This window comes from Ptychodera flava, chromosome 6, assembly GCF_041260155.1.
Source record: "Ptychodera flava strain L36383 chromosome 6, AS_Pfla_20210202, whole genome shotgun sequence".
NCBI lineage: Eukaryota > Metazoa > Hemichordata > Enteropneusta > Ptychoderidae > Ptychodera > Ptychodera flava.
In genome coordinates this window covers 5,828,397-5,853,401 of record NC_091933.1, presented here as the reverse complement: position 1 = coordinate 5,853,401, position 25,005 = coordinate 5,828,397, and the positions used below count along the sequence as shown (strand labels likewise).

Below are 25,005 nucleotides of genomic sequence, written 5' to 3'. Positions count from 1 at the left end.
TTGTTTATCCGGGCTGTGTAAGTGCAGTGCCCTCGTCTAAATGGAATTATGTTTGCTGTGTCGGTTATCATGCCGAGAAGCGATGTTAGACCGTATATTTTATACCAACAGCAGATCCCTATTTGTTTACTCGTCCATGATATCGAACGGCTCCCGTTTTTCTGATAAACCAAATGGCAAGATGAGCCAAGAAGACGACCGGTATTAATCAGAACTTAACAGAACGCGCAAAAATTAAGATTCCGACTTTGGTTTAAAGAACTTGATCATTCCGGCTACGCTAGATAATGAATGATTAAATCCGATCAGTAATTACACGCCACGTTAAATCAAGATTGTGAGATGCATGTTGATGCTTTGAGATCAACATGTCGTAGGAGATATTATTGAAACAAAAAAGTCGGATTTTTTAATTAACTGATAAGTCCGTGGGTATTAGTGAAGCTGGGGTGAACAGGCACGCAATTTAGGCAAAATAGCCAAACTCAAAAACAACATCCATGCGCCAGGGGACCTTTGTGCCGTTGGCATTACCAAAAATTTACAAAATAGGTTACGAAGCGAGAATTCCACTTAGTATGAAAATGCGGAACTGACCCTGAAAATCTCATCTTGGTCAGACATTCGAGCTTTTCAGCTGGACTGGCCTCATATGCCCTGATCATTAAACGTAAAATACAGTGCTACACGAGTTTACAATGAGTATTGACGCAAAAGTGCCTTTCCTTCAATATTTTATTTTTTAAGATTGATTGTATTTCGAAGCATAACAGGCACAGTAGACTGTACGTACGAGAAAAACTCTGCTTTGAACGCGGGTGTCATGACGAACACCGCTGCGACATGATGAACACGAACACCGCTGCGACATGACCGTAACATGAATCGCGTAGGCAACAGTTCATCGATGATAGAACACGAAATGAAAGTCACATACGCCTCTCAAACAAACTTCCCAATTAAAACCGCAGTTCAGCGTAAACTTCAGTTTTATTTAGCTTTAGCAAATTTTCTACCACGAAGGTTACCGTGAACGAAACCAATCAGGCGACTTCAGAAGATTAAACCACAAACAAACGAAACCACAATGGGAAATAAATGGGAAGAATTTCTGCAGACAGATTAAAAAACTCTCGAAGCTATTGCCGCAACTGAAATTCATTTCATTTGCGGCAGATTACGCATGTGGGTCACAAGCACCGCGCGTGACGGACCATGGGTTCATCGCATAGCCAAGAAAAGACGGAACGATTTGAGATTGACAATACGACACGTCACGAAAGCGGATCGATGCAAGTAATTTTAAATGGTATGATTTCCTCTTATCGCGTTGGAACACGACAGCTAACCGAACAAACATTAACTCGATCTGTTCCGCTTTGTCGAGAACCATTTTATGGTTAGCGGAAATGCAATAAGTCACGTTCTGGCAACAGTTGAAAATAGAAAGCTTCACAATGGAAAATTATTTTATCGTGCCGATTGTGAATGACATTACGTAATGGATGCAATTGACCCCCGGCTTCATCAAACATTCCGTATTTTTGAAATGCTTATCGCGAAACTCGACGACGATTACTCAATTTCCGATATCGGATTCTATCAGCCTTCATAGCATTTCTTTGATAGAGTGATTATTATTTCATCACTTTGTTATTATCTTTCAAAATCAGCTCGATAAATTATATCACTTCGTTCGGATTTTTATTTTGCGTCGTCGATAGGACATCTTTAAAATGATGCATTGCATCCAATTACGTGTTACCAGCATATGCACATTCAATTACAGTCCTTCATCATTCTACTTTTACTCTAACGTGATCTTTTCAGCTTAAGGAAACAGTTCCTTTCTGTCGATGAAACCGCTTTCCCTTGGAATCTTGAAGAACTGGATCGTAAATTGTTCATACTATTGCACCCCTCTAAGCTTCCACTTTCCGTAATATCTTGTAATTTGTGAAAGTTTCCGTGTGGCGTTCCTTCGATCGCACGTTCCCGCCCACTCTCCATATTTTACAATTATTTGATTTTGATGTAATCGTGCGATAGCGCGAAAATACTATCACGACGCTATCTTCGCGCCAAAAGCGTACTGAGTGAATCTCCATGCAATCAATGGCAATTTACATCACTGATGAAACTCTATCAAACATTAAGCACATGAATAATGTTGTTGACTCGACTTTGGAATGAGAAGTATTTCCGTCCAGCATTGATAATCTTATTTCCGTTGCCTTCCCAACAGAAACTACCTGCAATCTTTCAACTTTTTGATCGCTATACACAATAACGTAAAACAACCTCAGTTTGTTTCTGTTGTCATGGAGACGGCAACAGGAGCAACTGTACCTTCGACAATGCTAAATCAATGGTCTTTCCTTGGAGGAAAACGACAATTTGTCTTCACCATTAAGCGATTTACGTAAATCTTGCTTAAGTTTCCATGGTGATTTGTAAATTGGTGGAGGTAGTGATGGGCGCCGGGAGCGAGTAGCATAGCGGTCGTTATTGGGTAAATGATGACAGTTCATGAAATCCGACAAGTCTCAAGAAAATATTTCACTACTCTCAAAAACCCACATAGAACATCTGTAAATAGGTTAGGGTAAGAAAGGGTAAGGGGGCATTTAACTCTACATGTAGCAACTGTGCTTGAGACAGCAGCATCATTGCTTCCGAATACTCGACAGAGTGCCGTTTGGAAGAAATTTTAACCGCTACAAACAAAACGTATAAGAGCCGGCAAAGGCATTCCGAAAAATATTCAAAACATAATTATGAAATGCGCTGTAAAGTCACGATAATAAAACTCAAAGTTCAGCATTTACATTGTAATTCTGTTTCGACAATATAGAGCGCTCTCTCTCTCTCTCTCTCTCTCTCATCTTTTCGCACGTCAGTCTGTATCGTTACTACTCTCTTTATATATATATATATATATATATATATATATATATATATATATATATATATATATATATATATATATATATATATCAAATGCATGAAATGTATATTCTGTCAGAGTATGCGATTAATAGGGACAGACGTGGTGGTTGATTTACTCTGTGATCATGACCCATTTATGTAGATATCGTGAATGAACAGAAAGGAACATGTTGCCATGGGAAAACAATAACCCGGTAATGAAGTAGACTTGTAAAACCAACATTAATCAAACTTATTAATGTACTACATAATTACAAATGTCAAGGGACGTGCAAGTTACGCAGTGTTTTAGTCCAATATCACTTTATTGCCCCCATTCGTTCAATTTTCAGTAATTGTTAGCACGATATTGAATTCATCGGTGGGGTTTACTCTTTCGCTTGACCAGCAGCCGTAAGTTTGGCGAATAAAAAGTGTGAATGTATGCAAACATATGCAAATCACCCGATTTCCTAGCTTCTTTTTTCTCCCGCTTTCAACATTACATAAATCCACTCTGGCATAGTCAAATTTTGTGAAATTTGCACATTGCATTTTTGAAATAGCATGCAACAAAACTGAAATTTGCTTGGCCGTAAAGTTCTTAAATTTGAAAAAAAAATCGATTTTGCGTATTATGATTTAATCACCATTTTGACTTTCAGTCTTTCTATTCCTTCCTTTTGAGAATGAAAATAGATAAGTCATAACAAAATCTTGGGTTTTTATCTCAAAAATGCTACTTTCAAATGAGCATTAAATTTGATAATATAGTTGTTTACTTAAATTAATTTTTATTATAAATACCAAAATTGAGGGTTTTTTATCACATACCTACATGCACCCCTTTCATGCTCCAAGTCAACTATTGCTACCATACTAAACTTAAATTCCCTGCCTTTTGAGAATATACACAATATAACAGAGATTCATGTCATCTTTGATGAGAAATATTGCTTTTACAAAACTGTGCAATGCCACCTTAAATGGGGAACTGTGAACCATAAGCGAGTCGGCATCTTTCGGACCCGACGTTGACTTCTCGACCGTTGCCCTTTTTGTCTCACGGTGATGAGTCAACGTCGGGTAATTAAATCCGGTGCTTGGCTATGATTGGAGAAAAGAACACTCATGAACAGAGACACCGTCTGGTGCTTTTACTGTCCTTCAAGACAGAGTATTTTACAAAGAAGAACTTTACTTTCGACACTTTAGATAAAGCTTACCCTGTCGCCCTATATATTAAGCAGATTACTACGAAAAAAAAATGAATTACATCTCCAATGACAGTCATAGTGATTGTCAATATTTTAACACCGAAAAATATTATATAATCTTTCGGTAACAATAAAGAGACTTACATTAAAATCACCGAATTTTCAGATGGGAATTTAGACAATTGCGATATAAACAATAATTAATAGTCAGACGGAAAGATATCGGATGGCCATAGACAAGGAAGAAAGGAGATGGAGATATCTGCAAAGGGAAGAGACAGACGAAAGACAATCAGATTGACAGACAGAAAACTGATATTTGGTGGCGAGATTGATATATTGACGGACCATTCTTTTAAGATGAAATACATGTACATGCGTCGATGGTCGGGGATAAACAGAAAAGTCAATAGAATTACTTCAGGTAACAGAAATGAGAGAGAGAGAGAGAGAGAGAGAGAGAGAGAGAGAGAGAGAGAGAGAGAGAGAGAGAGAGAGAGAGAGAGAGAGAGAGAGGAGAGAGAGGAGAGAGAGAGAGAGAGAGAGAGAGAATGTGTGAAGCATTAGCGATAATGATTACTGATAAAGTAACTTATTAACGGCAATAATCCAATGCTTAACTACTAATTTGAATTGAACTTTATTTGCCACCTGGTACCAGAAGAGCAACTTGACGGTATTCGGAGAAGTAAACTAAAGTAATGAGAACTGCATTGATGTGCAAATCTGAAAATAATCACTCATTATCAACGTAGAATATTCATATTTCTCGCGTAGTGCATTAGATACTGCAGTACTCCGATCAATTTTCCATATAAACGAATGGACGTTCCCCGTTCACGCGAGAGTCGCCCCTTCAAAATCGAGAATTCCAAATTCTGTCAACTCAGATTTATTGTGTCGTTTCTGGAAAAAAAGACAACGTCAAAAACGGGATATTGAATCAGAGTGAAATTAAAAAAGGATTGTATACAAATTTCCCGACGAAATATTGTTCCGGGCTCTTTCTTCCTTTCATTATTATTTAATTACGACATCATCGTTACAAAGGTCAAACCCGACAGCCAGAAAAGTTCTAGTTGGTTTAGTGATTATCTCGTCTTGGTACAGAAGGAAAATTAATCCACAAAGGACCGATAACTCACCGTGTCTGTTACCATTTCAGAGAGACAAATGGCCATTGAATGCACTGAGCTGTCTCGTTTTTGCACTCAATGAAGTATTATTCTTCATGTCGAGTGGCTACTTCTTTTCGTTCCCTTAGGCGTGGTTTAAATATTAACACCATGCGGATATAGATTCTGAGAGAATAAATATCAAGTCGCCATCTCATTTAGGAAGCGGATATTCTGCAGAAAGGCATCAAAAGACTGAGAGATAAACTGCCGGTGAAATACGATAAATGAAGATATTTATGGAAACTTTTACTGAAGCGATTTTAAGCGTCCTATACGAGGATTGGATGAAAATGTTTGAGCCTAACTATGAAGTCCTACTTGAATGAGTTTCTATGCTATTTATTTTTCAACATAGTCCCCCTTGCGGTCCACACACTTCTCCCTGCGGTGCTGCAGCGCTTGGATCCCTGCTTTGTATAGAAGGTTCATCTTGGTCGTCAAAAAAGTCCTGAACGGCGGATATGGCGTCATCATCATCATCAAAATGCTTTCCAGCTAACTGTTTCTTCATGTTGGGGAAGAGATGAAAATCTGAGGGTGCCAGGTCAGGAGAGTATGGTGGGTGTAGAACGAGTTTGAAGCCGCAGTCACGCACTGTTGTCATGGCAATGACTGACTTATGGGGTGGAGCATTGTCCTGATTAAACAAGACACCTTTTCTCTAATTTCCTCGTCAGTTTTTCTTTATAACCTCCCGTAAGTCGTGCATGTATCAGCAGTCAAATAGACAGCAAACTGAAAATAAACCAGTCAGTTAGTCATCTGAAGAGTTGAAATAAATGCATCGATCTGGCATCGCTCCTTTATAGTTAGGCTCAAAACATTCAACTCTCGTATATTCTGTGGACAAGAGCACAATAAATAGGAAAACACCCTTACTGTTGCTAACAAAATAACTCGTGACGACCTCTAATTGACAAAATGTCCTGTGTACCGTTTAACTGGGAAGACTACGAATGTTTTACCCATTCATGTGAAGAACATAGGGCTCTGCAAACCTAATGTCATGACAGTATGCTGTAGCGCACAAGCCGCCATCGTTTTAGGCTATGAATAACTTTTCAATCTATGAAATGCAACAGAAGTTTGTCATGATTTTCCCAGATCTTCGAACTTGACTGCTCTGTCGTTATTACCCACAATAAAGGATGGCCATAAAGGGCGTTGAAGTTAAAATAAATGCCACATTAAAAGAATTGCCCAGTATTGATTTCCACTTAAAAGACGGGAAGACAGATTTTCTGTATGACGTACATGCGCCGCGCTCGCTGTAAAGACAGGCGTTTCATTTTCTGCGATGACGCGTAATGAAAGACAGACAAACGCACAGACCCATAGAGACAGGCAGACTGATAGCCAACGGGTAAACATGGGAGAGAGACGGAAATAAACATTAGGAAAACACACAAAGAAGGAATTCTTTCATGATTTTCGAAAAGGAAAACAATTGATAAGAAAATATGACAGGGACCCAAAGACAAATGGCTTTTTTCAAAGGAAGTGTTTCGTCTGTCGTAATTTCTGGAATAATTAATCAAGTTTGTCCTACGTCATGTTGCGTTGGTCATATATGCCATGCGTCCAAATTGTCTTCTTGAACATTCCAAGGATGGAAAACATGTCAATCATGACATCATCATGGCGGTGAGTAAAAAACCGACACGTTTGACATCTTGAACAAATTATATGAAATTGACGAAATGGCTTCCATGAATGTTTCCACAAGTAAAGAAGACGTAACATATACCTATTGAAATAAAATTCACCAAAAATCATGTTTATTATGAGACAGTGAAAGTGTAATCGTACTGACCTTACAAAAGTCTTTCAGTGGGCAAGCGTAGCCGTTCATATATTCATTGGATGTATCAAGATAATATGTTACTGATTTCTCTACCTTTGACACGATTGGAACTAATTTAGGATAACTGGATCTTCATATTTTTCAAATTTCTCAAAAGTGTTCGGTACCGTATAGCTGAATGTTGCAATATTACAAATTACTCATAAAAAAGTGTATAACTTAAAAAGAAAAGCAGATGAGCTTACATTTGCGGATTAAACCGACATCACTTTATCATCGAATTGTCCAAAATTAGTTCTAATCGTGTTCTTTTGTCTATGTAAGCGTGGCTGAATTTATGCTTCGTTGATCACTCATTGCTTGCATGTATCGTCATCACGATATTAAACAATAAAACCGACCCTTCAAATGGATCATAATCATAATTTAAATCATGCCATAATCGGAGTACTGATATAACTTGAACACTTTGAGCCCACGTGCACGAGAATATTATAATGACCAAATGTTCATAGAAAATACTTCTTTCGCAAACCTTTAAAAAAACCCTAATGCAACAAATACAAAAGCCGCCGAAAAGTATATTGCGATGCGAGTACTGAATCAAATCTAGAGTCTACATTTACCTACGGTCACGAAATGCAAGTATTGCAACAACTACGTATAGGCGTGCAGATTTCTTAATTTGGCCTGGGAGACAATGATAAGAATCTTTTCAATCAAAATCACGACCTATGCAACTAGAGTCGACGACTACAGCGTCGTAAAGTTTGCTTGGGGGAACGCCCATTGTGGAGAAAATTTACTCAGGAATATTATGAAAACATGCGTGACTTGCAATGAAACTCTTCCATAGAAAAAAATCACGAATTACTATTTTACACTAAGAGATTTTCGCTTTCAATGATCTCGCTCTTATGCGTGATATGTTGACAATTCAAAAGCATACTTAGAATAAATTACTATAGCTCTGATATAGGTTTATATTGCCCACAGCAACATGTAGAGTCGGACTCCCTGAATCATGAGTACAACATGAACTCTATTTATGCAGTAGTATGTGCTTTTATATATGTATATATATATATATATATATATATATACACTCATGTATATGACACATATATACTCATTTATATGACAAAGACACATGCAGACACAGACACAGACACAAACAGGGGGCCTCCGAACGTTACGAACAGAGTACATATATTATATATATATATATATATATATATATATATATATATATATATATATATATATATATATATATATATATATATATATATATATAGGTACTCGGTTCGTAACGTTCGAAGGCACCGTGTAACCCCCGTGTTAACTCATGTTTCACCGATTGTTGTAACGGTAATGAGGAGAAACAGGTCATTCGCACTGTGTGCGTGTCTTCTTACCGTGTGTCGTAACTTTGAATAAATTGCTGTCATACTCAAAGCGGGTCTCCTATCAACATAACAATTCTGAGAAATTTACTTATTCGTTCCTCAATGTAGTTAATTAGGGAATGACGAAACCATGAATAATCGCAGACTGATTTTCTGTCATCCATTTATAAATGAGCTACAAAATTAAATTTCTACCAATTAACTGCTTCACTGCACTATTACTGACTGAATCGTGACCACGCTATATTATCCATAATGTCGTTTCATTAGCTTACTGTATCTGTTATTACCGATTATTGTAGCATCGAAGGTACCAAGAGAGAAACCTTTGTTTTTCATAACGTCCACCAATCCCGGCAATACAGCCAACACCGCACTACAAAGGGAAGGATTACAATGAATAGCGCTTTGACAGTGGGGCGTTGAAAGTCATACCGTGTTACCAATGAAACCGATCAAGAACAAAGATATTATCAAACGTGATATCTATTGGCTATATTAAGATGTTCCGTAAGCAGAAAGGAATTTCTTGTAAGTGTAACTGGCAAATAATAACAATAGCTCACTTTCTTTAAAGTCACTACTGAGCACTTGAATTCTGGTCCGTACGAAAATCAATTGTTGATATTAACATTGGATATGACACGCATACAGACGATGTTGACTTTGGGAGTACATTGAAAGTTATAACTCATACAGCGTTGAAATGTCGCCTTGTCTTTCTAATGGTCACCCTTAGGGTGTCATTTGCCGGCTAATATCGCGACAGCATACGTACGACAACTTACGAAAACAAAACTAGCACAAACACAAACCGACGATGGAAGAGGATCGGTGCTGTCGTTACCATGGTAATGCAACTTGCATTAAAAATCCTAACGCCGGTACCCAAAAGCCTTGGTCGGTGAGAATGTTAAAACGGCGTAACTGTCAAACGTTGGCATTTATGGTGAAGGGTTAAAGGTAATGGTATACCACGATAACATTGTTTGAACCGGTAATGTTACTATTTTTGTTGGCAGTGGTAAATCATCACAGCCATTAATGTCATGATACCTTCTATCTAAATATCATCGATACGGTTTTCATCCTCCTACACTTTTTGATAGTGACGTATGAATGGAAAGTAAACTCTGAAACGGGTCAGAGATGACATCACCGATCAAGACGATACACAACCTCCAACAGCAACAACTCGATGATCAATACAAAGACTATTGACATTCATAGAAAACTTCAAACATGCAGAAATCAATTCCCTTCGATGGTCTGTGTTTCTGTATGCCTTTATTCAGTCCTTTTTATAGGCCTTTTCTACTCAATAAACTTCCCTTTTCATATTTGCATTTGTTAATTTTTTATTTTATGACCTCAATTGCCATTGAAATTGTGATGATATGTGGCATTTTAAAACGGGGTCATCTTAGATATGACACAATTACACAACAGCGAATCTGTTAAATTATTGTTGGCAAGTATGTCTTGAAGAAATAATTACCGACCTGCTAAAACCCTTGATTTTGTCAAGGCAATTTCAAAACCTTCCCTTCACAATCGCTTTACTGTCTCAAAATTAAATCAAAATATCACCTGTTTCCACGGTTGGAATATTTACGAGTTGTTTACTCCGATTACATCTTCTCTTGGTTTGTTTGTGGATGTGAATTCAAATTTCCCGCGATGCATCATCACTTGCCAATTCTATTGTAATGTTCAACAAAAAGTAGGTGCAGTCTTGTTTTCAAAATGGCGAACTTAGACTAGTGTTAGACTTGGTTCAAGTCGGTGAACTTTTAAAAAATAAACTCATTTATAATAGTTTCTCTTGTGTCTCTCCTATTTCGTACAAACCTATTCGGAATTGGCAGCTTAGGCCAGGTTTTCCTAGCGATTGAACGCGTTACCTTTGAGTCTGCGCAGTAGTGAGTTAGTTGCTGCCGGATTCATCGTGTCTACTCAACTCACGCGCTTTACATGTAAACAAAATACAAATCATCGCGTTTACTCCATTCAAACATTCACAAATCATAGACCTGAACCAAGTCTAGACCAGTGCAAACGGTTTCATATTTGAAATAAATGTTTATTTTGTGATTATACCAGTCTGTTTCTAAACCAATATAACTCACCAGGAGACGTTTAAAACTGTAACACAAATATAAACATGCGATTGTGATTTCTTGTATAATACAGTTTTATATACAGTCGTATTCCATTGTAATCTGCTCACGTTTGACAATAAGGGAAATTACACCCTATCTACATCATGAATAATCGCATCAGTTCATATTTCTGTGTTCCCGCGTAAGTTGCCAGAGAAATTTTGACTTTTATTTATTCGGCTTTGGCTTAAAAGTCCGAACAGGAGACCAGCTTTAATGTTGAACCCTTCCTTCTTCTTAAACCTAAAACAACTTGAGAAAAAAACGCTATTAGTGAAAAGAAATAATCGAAGAAAAAACATTTAAATAAAACACATGGGCAGAAAAGATCAAATAACGATTAAATATAAGGTCTAAAACAGCAAAAGAATATACTAGTCATTGAACAAGTCTATAAATGTCTTTTAAAACTAAAGACCTATACGATCTGTGATTATTCCTGTAGTATGACCCAATTAATAAAAGTACAACGGCGTACTTCTCGGAACGCAATTACAAATGTATTCCTAGAAAGCAATGATGTCGGCTTTTCCTCGTACTTGTGACAACATTTATTTCAGGAAATAAAAGACTATTAATCTTCACGAACAAATTATTTTGAATCTGTAATTTACCTAAATTCGATCCTCTTATTGAATTTCCGCATTGGAATATTGATCACTGAGCAGACATGTTGAAGGGATTACCAACAATTATATCTTTAGAATGAAAAAATATGTTGACTGCGGATATTTTTCAACAGATGAATTCTATGAATAAATGCATATAAATCAGTGGTCCTTCCAATCATTTGAAAATTGTAGGTCGGTGTTGGATAAATATGATTATTATAGGAAAATACTAATGACAGGCGAGAAACCATCGTAATGAAACATTTTGTATTAACATTTTGAACGAGCAATTACAATTTTTCTGGGTTGATAAATTATGCTGACAACCAAATAAATGTCTGGATGACTGTCCGAACGTAAAGACGACAGGCACGCCGACATCGACAGAAATCAGTAGTCGCCTGGAGAATAATAGTAAGCATCTCGAATCTTGTAATCAGTCGCTGGTATATGTGGACCTATTTTCAAAATCGCAGCAACAATTAAATCTCCAAATTGTTTCAGCAAAAATCGAAGATTTAACATTTCCCATAGAGAAGACACAGAGATTGGTGTCTACTTTGCATATATAACGTACCAATAAATTTGAGTTACTCTAGTTGCCTAATGGCTGAAACGAATTCCTTGATTGTTCGTTCTTGATTATGAAAGGTTATAGTCTCAACTTCAACTTTCAGCACTGTAGGAAAACTGGGCCCAATTTTGCTGTGAAAACACTTGGGTTTTTGTTAAATTGCTCAATAGGGTCTCAGTATTCATCAGTCTTGAAGGGGAGGGGGGCTGTCGTCGGAACTCTGCTCAAAGGTTGCCATGGACCCCTACGACCGATGTAAACACTGCATCTAGGGTACGTTGGTGATTGATGAAAGTTAAAACATGTTTGTTAACAATAAATATCGTAAAACTAAAATGTTGCAGCTATGTTGACTTGATGCATCATGTATGAAAGATATAGTTTGTAAACAAGAAAGTCGCACACGCGCAGTTCCGACGACAGCCTGGCCTTTAACAAAATAGTGACAACAAGGCTTCTAGTTTTCGAGGTGCATGTGTACCACATAGCACAATACAAATGTTCTGAACTACAACAAACATCGCCTTCAGGATATGCCGAGTACTGCCCATGACCGTGTAAATGATATTACGTAGGTTTACGCATGGTAAGTCCGTTGTGTGACGTGTGTGTCATCCAAGATCACGCTCATGGACGAATAGGATGTCAGACTGTTCCGTGTGAGTTAATTAAAGAGAGGAAATACGCACACATTGCTCGATAAGTTATCAGCGACTCACACAAGAACCAAATGAAGCCGTATATTTACTTCGTAGTTGGTTTTCGAGAGTCGGATTACCGTTGCGTGAAACTGTTTTCTAAATTTGGAGTACATATACGGAAGAGTTTGCTTTAAAAATAAACAAGAAAAAGAGAAGTAGGTCGCGTTGCCATCTATCCTCGAATGTCTTTTTTTTAGATTTTACTCAGAAGAGAAGTTTCCTGACATACTTTTGGACTCTGACGTTTAATAGGAGATGCGCAAATTGCATAACTGTTGATTCCATCCGCTCGCTTCAAGTTCAGTGTTGTCCAAGCTCTATTAAAATATCTCTGGATCACATATACGAAAACAAAATTTCATACTGATCATAATATCTACAAACAAATATAAAGAAACCAGAGGGGCAAAAACGATACTATCAGAATGTAGATGATCTTTGGATTGTTCAGGGTTCACAGGCGCCACTGACGCTCTACCTGTGACCCGTGGGGCGATATTTCATGCATGGGTATTCTGGAAGAAGGAAACGTGAGCAGATAGCAAAACAACACGCGCCCCGGCGGTCATGACCTTATGTTAAACCGCAGCACGCTCTCTTTAATTCTGCTATGGTGTAATGGATGTCTCTGAACCGACGATTCGGGGTCAAATGGGGTCACGTTCCGAGAGTTCTTCGCCTTCCTTGTCATCTGCAGCATCATCAGAACGGCAAAGGAAAAACATGCCTCCACTTGATAAACTACTATATGTGAATCACCAAAGTAAATCTCCTGGCTTTTCAAGTTATCTATTGCCACACGAGTCACATTTCAGTTCCCACGCCCGCTTCCGTGCCGGATGACCGTCGATTGAACAATTTGCAGGATGTGATATCAATAAAAATAATATAAAATAGGCATATTCTTCGAATTTGACATAATTAGTCTTTCGTTTTCACTCAGGTATGACATGATGAATTGGTGAGGATGCGTCTCGCTGTCATTTGGACTGGTCAAGATGTCAGCCGTCTGCAACCACAGCGTCCTTGCCCCCCTATACAGCTAAGAAAGTCAAACGGGTCAGAGGTCAGAGATTCAGCCATCCGAACCCTCATCTTTTCAGTTCCGTCACGGTGTATTACCCTTTATGTTCTTGGTTCATTCTTCACAGCGTGTGGTGATATCCAGCATTCAGGCTTACCTGTACATGTGTACCTAACACCATTGAATTTCTGTCATTATAGTCGCGAAACAGTCTACAAAAGCAACGCACACAACACATACGCTCTATTGACAAGAGAAATAATGGCTAGGCCAACATATGAGGGACACACGGGATCCTGAGAGTAGACCGAGACACCAGTATACCGCATACATGTATGTAAAGAAACGATGGAACGTTCGAGTTTATTAAGTTTCAAAGCATTCTGAAAGTTTTATTTCTTTGAATACATACACATTTTATTTATTCGAATCATGTTCTTTAGTTTCTTTAGTACTGTGCGTTTCAAATACACTGTAAAAATAGCGATGACATAGAACGCATGGTCGGCTACCCTCTCACAGTCAGATGTTCGTCTGTGCCATACAAATAAAAGTATCGATAAAATAAAACGTACACCTTGCCACTACCCCTCTGCCAGATGTTCATGTATCTGTGTACGTATAGCCAAATCGGTCATCCATCCATACGTGCACAGGTCAACTCAGTAATGGAATCGCAGAGAGTTGACCGATGATGCAATGAGATCGTCACAGCTGCATTCCATAGCATGTAGATAATATATGTAAATTGCACAAGCCTCCTTATGTCATTTGAATTCATATAACATTTCTTTCTTGCAAAGGAAAACAATTCTCATCCTCGCGCGAGTCAAGCTAGACTAGAAGCGTCAGCCTTTTTCAGATCCCAATAAAAACGCTTATAAAAATGACACAGCGTTACATGGCGGAAATCTTTATTAATTAACATATGTTGACTTTACGCTCTGTACAGTCCTGAACAATGAAGTGATCATCGCCATCTTACTTTCAGAATCACCGATGCGTGTCAAACATTTATGTTTTGTTATTTCATGCAGTTAGATCTTGTGAAATAACAACCCCCTCCCCTAAAACTGAAATTTATTTAAAATCCTCGTCACTGCATCATTTCGCAAGAGATCTGGAAATTAGTATGAGAAACAAACTTAACTTTTTGCCATATACAGTTTTTCTAGTAAGTACTGAACACTGAACAACAGCTTTTTAAAAGTAATTGCCCCCTTCGAAAGTCAATTCTTAAAACTGTCGATGAAAGTTATTTCTCTAAATGTACTGTACATATGTTTGAGAATTACTCCGTATGGTTGACCCAAGAACCTTCACAAGCCAAGCGACGATTGCTAAAGTAAGTTCTCACACACGCTGTTGTTGTTGTAACAAACACGAAACAATGTTGTGATATTTCATGATATCACATGGCAACTTAAAACAAATTCTTTGTTTGCCGTCCTTCGATTTTTGAAAAACCAACCAGCAAGCCTGGGAAAAAAACAAACTAAGACAAAAAACCAAAAGTGAATGAGCATAAGCTAAATTTTAATGTAGTTTCTTTTTTCAAAGTAATATTTTATTTGTAATAGTGTTAACATTGTGTTTGTTTTCTTAATTTTCTCTGAAAATCTATCAGCAAGCGGATGGCAAACTTTTCTGACTGCATGATGCCGATATTCAATAGTTTGCTGCGCGAGTGAAAGATAAAGATAAAGGGCTTTAGTTTTTTTAAAGGAAATGAAAGTTTGTTCCAAGCAACATGATCTTGTGGACGAATTTGGAGGTCTACCCGATTTCTAATGATCAGGAAGACACGTGTCGTGGCGCCACATGCTGCAAAACCACTGATCGACCGCTGATAAACTTCAAGCAGCTCCATGTACGTACGGTAACGCGGATATTGGATAAGTTCCGTCAGAAAATCGGTCAAGGGAAGCCTGGCAGTTCTAAACCACCTGGTCAATAGTCGAAAGTTACAGTTCATCGAGTAATGTACTGCTTGGATAATTTCGGCATCAGAGGTGATTTTTCCTGTCCAAAGTGACAGCGTCACCGAATATATATGTTCATTTCATTCTCGCAATAAATACAGTTGGCATTCGAATAATAACAGAACAACATTTTAATGACAAAACCTGGCGTCTTCGATCGAATACATTAACCATACCTTGAATCAAGCCTTGAAATCAAGGACGAATAGGAAAGTCTTCGAAATATGTGAACGATGTAGTTTGTTTGATACGTCTGACAAAACTGCACTAGTATTTTGTAAGGATCAAATGAAGTCAAACGGTCAATAGATATGACTCATCGCGGTCAAAACAGTTCAAGGTTACATAATACACTATAATAGCAGCCTTTTAGCGTATTGCCTTGACTTGCACGCCGAAAGCCAATAAAATATTTGTTGTGATAATTTTGTCAGTCTTTTGGCTTTATTTAAAGTTGGAACGAGTGAAAGCACGTTGGAAATCTACCCTTGACAGTATTTTCCTGTAGTATCTTTATAAATCCCAGTCGGGAAAGATGCCGATTCATTTCTCTCACAATTTCTGATTAGAATGATTATTTTTGTATGTTTCTGGTTCAGTGACCCACGAAAGGCCATCGGTTAAGCCTTGTTTAGAAAGTATACACTGAAAAGATAACAACACAGTGTGTACAAGCTTTGTACTTCTTTTGCTGTTGAAGGCTGCCATGTAACATTGAGGGATACAATAAAAAAAAAAGGAACTTTCAAGCCACCTTGACGGAGAACTTCAACTACCTACAACACGCTAAAGACACACATGCACATGTACAATACAATACAAAAGAGCTTTGCACAAAGTTACTTTTATGCACAGCAGATACAGTCTTTTGAAAGCAATCACCAGACCTTTAGAAATCGCTGAAACGTAAGCTACAGAGACTAACATTGACTTCTCATTCAGAGAGAGAGAGAGAGAGAGAGAGAGAGAGGAGAGAGAGAGAGAGAGAGGAGAGAGAGAGAGAGGAGAGAGAGAGGAGAGAGAGAGAGAGAGAGAGAGAGGGAGGAGGAGGAGAGGTAGGGAAGGAGAGAGAGGCGTAAATTGGTCAGAATTTCCCACGAGGACGTCTGTATACTTGCGAATATATATAAATTAACTACCCAAAAATACATAAATTAACTTTCCAAAATATTGTAAAGTATTGTGCGTTTAGTATGTTCTCATTAGTTTTGTTTAAATAAGCAATAAGCCAAAGTAATTAAATTCTTTGTTTTGCGTCCACTCTAAATGGGAAAGGTACGCGTCTAAGCGGCTGAAAAAACACACACAAAAATTAACACAATATAATTTGATTGCAGCAAATAAAAATTGTAACAAAATTTTAGTTCAGGAAAGCTAAGCGGTCATGTCCTAAAATTTCCTATTCAAATACATTGTGTGTGTTTTTCATGAAAACCTTAAAAACCTACGCGGGTGGGGACGCAAAACAAAGAATTTAATTACTTTGGCCTAAATAAGCAATAAGCCACACTTACCAAGGGATATATCGTGAAATTTTGACAAATTCACCACATATCTGCACAAACGATAAGCTTAGCTTGTGCATATATGTGGTGAACTGTTCAAACACGAGTGGTAGGCTCACTGCTTATGTGGTTTATTGACATTATAATTATAGTAACAGTTTAATGAAATTCTGGCATGTGTTCCTACTGTGCTATATCGTGTTATTTTTACGCCTCGACCAATCAGATCGCTGCATTTGTGCCATCAATATACTTGTATGGTATAATCGTGTGTATGAACCAAAGTGTTGAAGGTCTTGTACGATGTCTGATAATTAAGGTTAGCTCTTGTGTATCATTTGAGAATGGTCGAACATTTCGTGTTAAGGTAACATCTAAATTGATCAGTCCATACATGATCATGTCTCAGGCGACAAATATCGAGAAAGATCCGACCCAGGGAAAACTGTCGAAGGGCAGCCTCCAAACGATCATTTTTGTGTAATGCCCAAAATACACTTGCCACAAAATATTCATCTTTGCGTAAACTAACTTTACAGGAGTGTGAACGCTGAATTAATCATAGACACGTTGAGTTGTATAACAGGATGGTGTTATTGTCAAGTTAAGAAGTATACGTCACAATTTCTGCCGAAACGGACATGTCATAAATTACCTTCACGTCGATAGACCTGTTGCCATGGCTACGACGGCGAACTGAAGCAAACCTAATGAGTACAAATTAAATTAGTTGCTGTTCGGAAATTGTTGCGCAAATTATGGAGGGTGAAATGAACAAATTTGTCATGCTGAAACAGTCTCTCGAATATCAACTTATCATAACGATTGTTCTCGCTGTGACATATGTACATCGATACGTAAATGTAAACGAAAACAATTAAGAATGAGAAATAAATATGTATACCATGAGCATGTCGCTGCATACAAGTAGATGCTGGCGACTTACAGACACAAGTTTGTAAGACTGTATAAAGATTTAAAAGAAGGATACTGTACATCTTTGACAAAGTATCAGCATTAAATCTCATAGATAACAAAACTTGGTGATAAAAATAGTACGTCCAGGAAATACTAACAAAAATATTGACACAATATTCCCATGGAAACTGTTTCAGCAGAACCTGACGGTAGGACGTAGGATTTCAATAATTATCTCTCAAGAACCTAGCGAGATATATGCAAAGTTTAAGGGCTGATGTGCAGCGTCTCGGAAGCTGATATCCAATTGGATGGCTGAATCTTACCGTTATAATAAAATAATACAAAAAGACTCCCTAAGTTGCCGTGAATAGTGACAATCGATCAATCAGATACAACCTTTCGAACGTGCTGCACATCAGGAGGACTTTAAAGGGTTGCCGTATAAGGTCAAAAGGGCAAACAGTGCCATGGTTGATATCGTATGTTTCACATCTCTCTGTGAATTGTCTGGCGCGGTTGTTGCATACACTGGTCAGGCACGTTGAAACGCTAGGCATGCAGCGAATCTACTCATAAATTTTATGTATTGTGCTGTGTACGTTTTAAAACGCAATGCTGTATTGGGGTTGTAAATTCAGTCTGACGGTACAGTTTCATATTTAGTAGGCTTTTGAACTGCAGAGAAAATGCAAATTACGGTCACCATAATACACGCACTGAGCTTAACAGCTGCAGTGACAAAATTTACGTAATAAACATTGAAAATGTGTTAACTGTCTTCTTTTAATAACCTTACATAGTCGATTCCTCTTGATGTAATATAAAACATTTAATGAAACATATATTGCGTTGAACTTTATGCTCATAGTACATTAAGGGGACCCATTGATTTAGCGATAGATGAACCCGGTTAAAGTTTAGACTAATTAGATGATCCAAAGGTACTGCATTTCAACAGAGTCCCTTCCCGCCAACGGTGATTTGAACATTGGCAACTTTCGATCCTGACACGGCAAGAATTGTGTATGACAATCGCGAACTTTAGTCTATGAAATTCCAGATACTTGGGCTGGGAATGGATATATTAGGTTGCGATTGTGGGTCATGAAACTTAGGTCAGCTCTCCGACATGACATACTGCATTACCCTGACCGAGACGAAGACCAGCGAGCTTTTTTTTCTTTTCGCGGGAATGCAAAATTTATCGTCTGCTAACATGGGGAGTGATTATATGGGAAGTCGCATTGATTCTAAGTTCTCCTATGTGGATTTGAAACGTTCATTGCCCCATCGAAAAAAAAAAAAACAAAACAGAATAACCCCATAACGATAGACACGACAGGTTTCCAGTGTTATTCTTTGCAGTCCCTTCTTTCGAGCACTTTGATTTAAGGATAGCAGAAACTACGTATGTGAACAGTCGAATCTGATCTAGTTCTCCAAAAGTCACGAACTATGGCGCAAGGGAATTTGATAAGCAGTCGGGATAGCTGACATTTTGTCACGTCACGGCAGTTTCGTGCCGAAGCAGAAATTTCTTTCGATAAGTCACCGGACGTAAATTACCAGTGGAGGGTTTTAGGACGAATTTGTCCAAAAAAAAATCCCATACGTTTTGCTCAATATGGAGTGACGTCACTACATTTGTTGAAAGAATATCCACGCTACTATGCCATTAACCAAGCTTACGTCTTTGTTCAAGAAATACATGACATTGTGTAAAACTTTTAAGTTGCTATCCGGCCCGTATCGTCCAAACTAGATAAATACGGGTCGCTTTATCTACAATTCAACGTTCTCGGATATGATAAAATGGGTGTTTCTTCAACAGAAGATTTATACTGGCTCTCACGATTGAGTTCCTCTTTCCTCCAAAAACCAAATGTTTAAAAAATTACAATCTCTCATAGAAGTGTTCAAGGCCAATGGAAACTAGTAACCCCGTGGCAACCATCCCACAATAACAATACACGTCTCAAAACTGATATTCAATGTTACAGACAACAGACGCAATTTTTCAGCAAATGTAACAGTTGACGGCACTGAAATTGGGAATACCAAGTCTACATGCCTGCTTGTTTTCAGTCTAGAAACCGTGGATTTCATTTGATACCGCGACTCAAACAACCGAATTCCGAACAAGTTAACTCGCGTAAATCTGAGAAATCAATATTGAATACTGAAGAGCAGATTTTCTTGACATATGATAATATAACTTCTAGAGCAGGGTACACCTTATATTTATTTAACTTCCATGTCAATTATAAAAGTGATTTTGCATGAATTTGTGTTTGAGTGAAAATAATTAGTCATTCATTTTCAGTTTATTTGACATAGAAAAGGAAGGTTGTAAATTAAAAAAAAAATAATATTGATGCAAAATCACTTTCCAAGAATGACATAAGATAATTTTGTACAATGCCTTTGTCTATTTTTAACTCACCATTTACAGAAATAAACAATTTGGATCCTTTAAACTTGAAAACGAAAGACACAGAAAGGGGATATCCCGTCAATATCATTATTCAGCTTCCTAGCTTGTGAACACTGTTCGATGCTCTAAGAATATCAAATGTGTTATTCTTCTCGATATCATTTTTCATCATCCATAAAATATACGAATTATTTCGTAAGTTGAGATTCTATGAGCTACAATGGGTTTGTGTATCTGGTGTTAATCCCAGGCCAGCCACATTTGAAATCGAGTGACTGAACCCGCCCTGCTAATAGGGAAATGTTTGTACCATTCCACGACTATTCCCGTGATAATTTATGACTATGTAGCTTGTTTGGAAAAGTCTACGCCTATTTTCATCGTGACTGAAAATCCACACCCCTCCCCATGTGCTGCCCCAGCGCCCCCCCCCCCATCCCCGGATTAAAATCTATGCCAGATCCCAAATATATTAAAACTGACATTCTTTGTTGATAATATCTACATACAGTTGGAATCTTCCTTTATGCATCGGTTAGATATATATGATAAATCACTGATAAAATGCTGATTCCATTATTTCTGCTCCGATTAACATGACCTGTCGGATACGTGCGATATTTAAACATGTGGAAGGCAGTTAACATCGACTCAAAATGACATTGCACATAAAAATATATGAGATCTGTGAAAAAATAGTCAAGAAGCCACTCCATCCCTGAGCACTGCTACTCACGATAAATGATAGATGTCTTAGTCACAATAGTCCTTAAATCTCGAAAGCAGAAAGTGTAAAAACGCAAAATGATTTTTTGTTGGGATCTCTTACCGCACTATCTTTTCGCTGTGCCTCAGATAACATGTTTTCTATTCTCAGATCCCAGGGCGTGACCTCGCCGTATGTATTTATCATTCCGTCCGTGGTCAACTCGATAGCAGTGTTTGCATGGCACACGCCGATACGGCGAGGACTGGGTTCACGCACACCCTATAAGCTTTAGCATGTCAACCTCTGAAGACCAAGGTCAGCATCGCCACTTGAAATATTGCACATATCGTGTAGTATAGCTGATAAACTTCACAAAAGTAACATATTTAACTCTGGAAAGAGTCTGATCATGATAAACGCCCTGACCTTCAGAATATATCTCATGCAGGAGTTGGCCTCCGTGCTTAAAATGTTTCAATAATATTTTTCTTCACTTTGAGAAAACACGTTAAATCTAACAAATGATGTAAATTTCGAATGCAATAAGAGGTCTATGAAACTTCGACTCGAAATTGAAATGTTTGGATGACACTGCAGCTGCCTGGAAAGTGATTCTGTTAAAATTAAAACCATAAATGCAAACTTGTACTCGGCATCCTTGTTTATTGACAGTTCAAGTGTCTATAACTGTTGGCGCTTCTGAGAATTACGGCTGAGGTTGTGCTTATCTAGGGTATATGTTTGTTAAACAAGTCACCTGTTGAGATTGTAGTAGCTTTCAGGGACGACGGATGATGGTGGTAATGCCATGGGAGCCACTAAAAGCTGTCATAAATTCTTCAAGATCGGTATTCACGTCGTGTCGTTCTGGCATTCCCTCTACACTATGGTTCAGATGCTGAATTCGCGTAGTTGGTGTCCCAACGAACCGATGATCTGTGTCCCTTCAAAAATTGCAAAGCGCTGAGATCTTCGAGTTTCCATTTTCGGGGAGGGGTGGGCAAAGTCCCCGTTGTTTTTGCATCTTTGAAGTTAAAATAATGAAATATTTTGTCCACTTTGTCATTGTGAGGTTGTAAACAGTGTCATCAACGCACAATGTACGTCAAAGTTTTTAGTTTGTTGGAGTTTGCTCAGTAACAGGGTTGAAGTTTACTTTCGTTGACTGCTATCTTAGCACGTTCAGAGACGCCGAACGACGCAACTGACTTCTCAAAAGACAAAAACTAACAAAAATCAACGTCCACAGGGCAGTGACTTTGTCCAAATTAAATCATAAAACAGTCACTTTGGTATGGGCAGATGTAACAATTGTCTGACGATATAGAACAGGTGCCAGAGGTGCAAGCGAGCTTGATATTTTCAATGTATTTTCCATCATTCCACAGAGACCGATAAATTCACATATTCCGCCTTCCAGGGAAGCTTACTCACACCGGCCTCTCTACCTTAGGAAACTCAATATGAACGACCTCGATGATGGCTTGGTTTGCGATATCCAATTTCCTCGATACTCTTGGCCGTCCAGCCAGTCTTACCAAAAGCTGGCTTGAGCATATGTACGAATCGTCATTTATACAGGTAACAAGCCTAACACAACCAGTGCACTGTATCTTGCTCTGTCCCACTATCGCTGACAATTCAATTCGGTTCGTCGGATTCGAAGGTCGCCATATGGTACCAGCAGACGATTCGCATATTGATAGAAATATTTCGACACGAATACGCCAGCGTGATCTCTGCTGCTGCAGATAAAGCGATAGATATCCTTTCACGGCAGTAAAATTCACACCCAGGGCCTCTCAAAGTCATATTGAGACGTAGAACAGACATACTTCACGCACTATATGTGTGTTGCACCATAGCGCACTGGTCAAGAATATTTACAATTTAGGCCAGTTTGATTGGAAAAAGATAATACCATTCAGCATTCATAAAACTGAACAACATTGTAATTTGCAGATGAAGATTTTTGCACTTACTGCCTCGGTTTCTCTTTCAAGAGTTGCTTGATTGCTTTCTGCAGGTGCACCAGCCCAGTATCTTTTTCACAGCTGTCCTGAAACTGGTGTCCCTAAAGATGTACAAGAATGGATTGACCATCGAATTGGAGTACTGCAACCAAAGACATATATCGTACACAACAATCGGCACGCAAAATTGATTGCACGTGGCGTCGATGATGCTCACCGCTTGCCATGGCAACCAAGACACAGCGAAAAAGGCTAACAATATGCCCAGGGTTGTGGCTGTCTTCTTATCGTTGAGTATGCGAGTTCTCTTGGACTTTTTGTTCTTGCGGACGTTACTTATTTGACTCGGCGATTTTTGGAGGGACGTCCGTGCTATACTCAAAGTGCTAGTGCTCAGGCCTCGTTGGGCGTTCAGCGACCCGTTATCGATGAAATCTCTGTCCACGACGTTCACGCTAATATAGCGATTAAGGCTCATAGAGGGGCTTGGGCTCGGCGTTGGCGCGAGGGAATGTTTACGGATCCAGTTCATGCTCTTCTCTACGGCGCACAGCATTCGCGAGTACATGATAATCATAATGACAAATGGGACAAGTACGGTAGCCACTGTACTGGTGACCTGGTAGGGAACGTTGTACACCCATTCGATTTCACACGAGTGAGTATAGTTCACCATGGACTCTCCGCTGACAGGTTCCCACAAGAGAATTGCCGGTACCTCCGTTAGGAAACCAAGAATCCACGCGATAATTATCATCTTCACGACAAAACCAGGGGTTCTCCTCGAAGGATACGACAGAGGATGAATGATATTCATGTACCTGTCGATGCAGATTACTATCATGTTAAACACCGAGGCAGACGACAAGAAGTAGTCCATTGACAACCACGTTTGGCAGAGGGCTTTACCGTACGGCCATGACCCCGTAAGCTGTTCCGTTGCCATTAGGGGCATAACAAACGCCCCCATCAAAATGTCCGTGATCGCCAGGCTAAAGAAGAAATAGTTGTTCAGTTTACGAACTTCTCTGGAGATACAGAAGGCAATGATGATCAGTGCATTCATGAAAACTGTTACGACGATAATGATCAACAACACCGTGCTCACGAGAACTGTAGCTACGTCATCGTAGTTACGATCAGGCGTATCCGTGCTAGGTTTCTTGTCGGCAATGTCGTACACTACGCTCCTATTTTCAATAAATGACTCGTTCTCCATATTGACAAAGTACATATTTGAAAATCCCTTGACCCTCTCACAACGTGACGCTGTTCTGCTTTCTGCCGCTTCTATACGACAAACTGTTTTGCTGTCTGTTATTACATCACGGAGCGCTGGATGTACGCAGAAAGTTTGTCCCGTTCAATGACCCACCTATTTGTTGCCTGTCAGTGCCGCCTTATTATCACAATGTCGAACTCGTACAAAAGAATGCCGGATGCGAATATTCAACCAGTTCTCGATGCAGGCTGGGTTGGTCAAAGGGCAGCGTGGACAATGTGACAGCCAATTCACCGTAAGCGTCTAGTCTCGTTTTTCAGCTGTAGCACTGTGTCTGTGGACCAAAATGGTACAGTTGCGCTTACTCTAATATCTAAGTAGTCCAGAGTACATTAACTTCATGGCAGTCACTCATTTCCGATCGAAGTGGCTGCGGAAAATCCATAACTCCATTGTAGTACAGACGACGTCAAGCCGTTTAAGCGTTTGCTAACGTTAACGCGATACGTTGGTCATACTCTTTTCGAATGTTCGTGTGATGGAAACCTCGCTCAGTGGTATTCTGTCATTGAGTGGTGACGTCACAAAGCTTATTAGCATCGACGAATCAGGCGGCTCGCGCAGCTAACTTGGTATTATAGTCAAGTATTG

General features: G+C 38.8%; 1 protein-coding gene across 1 annotated transcript; it reads right to left on the bottom strand.

Moving 5' to 3' along the window:
- Window positions 1–23,157: 23,157 nt before the first annotated feature.
- On the bottom strand, window positions 23,158–24,351 carry LOC139136023 (histamine H3 receptor-like). Its single transcript, XM_070703843.1, has one exon. The coding sequence runs from the start codon at window positions 24,349–24,351 to the stop codon at window positions 23,158–23,160; it is 1,194 nt and encodes a 397-aa protein (XP_070559944.1).
- Window positions 24,352–25,005: the final 654 nt, after the last annotated feature.

Coding starts and splice junctions, on each gene's coding strand:
- LOC139136023 (XM_070703843.1), bottom strand. CDS start 24,351: ATGGAGAACGAGTCATTTATTGAAAATAGGAGCGTAGTGTACGACATT.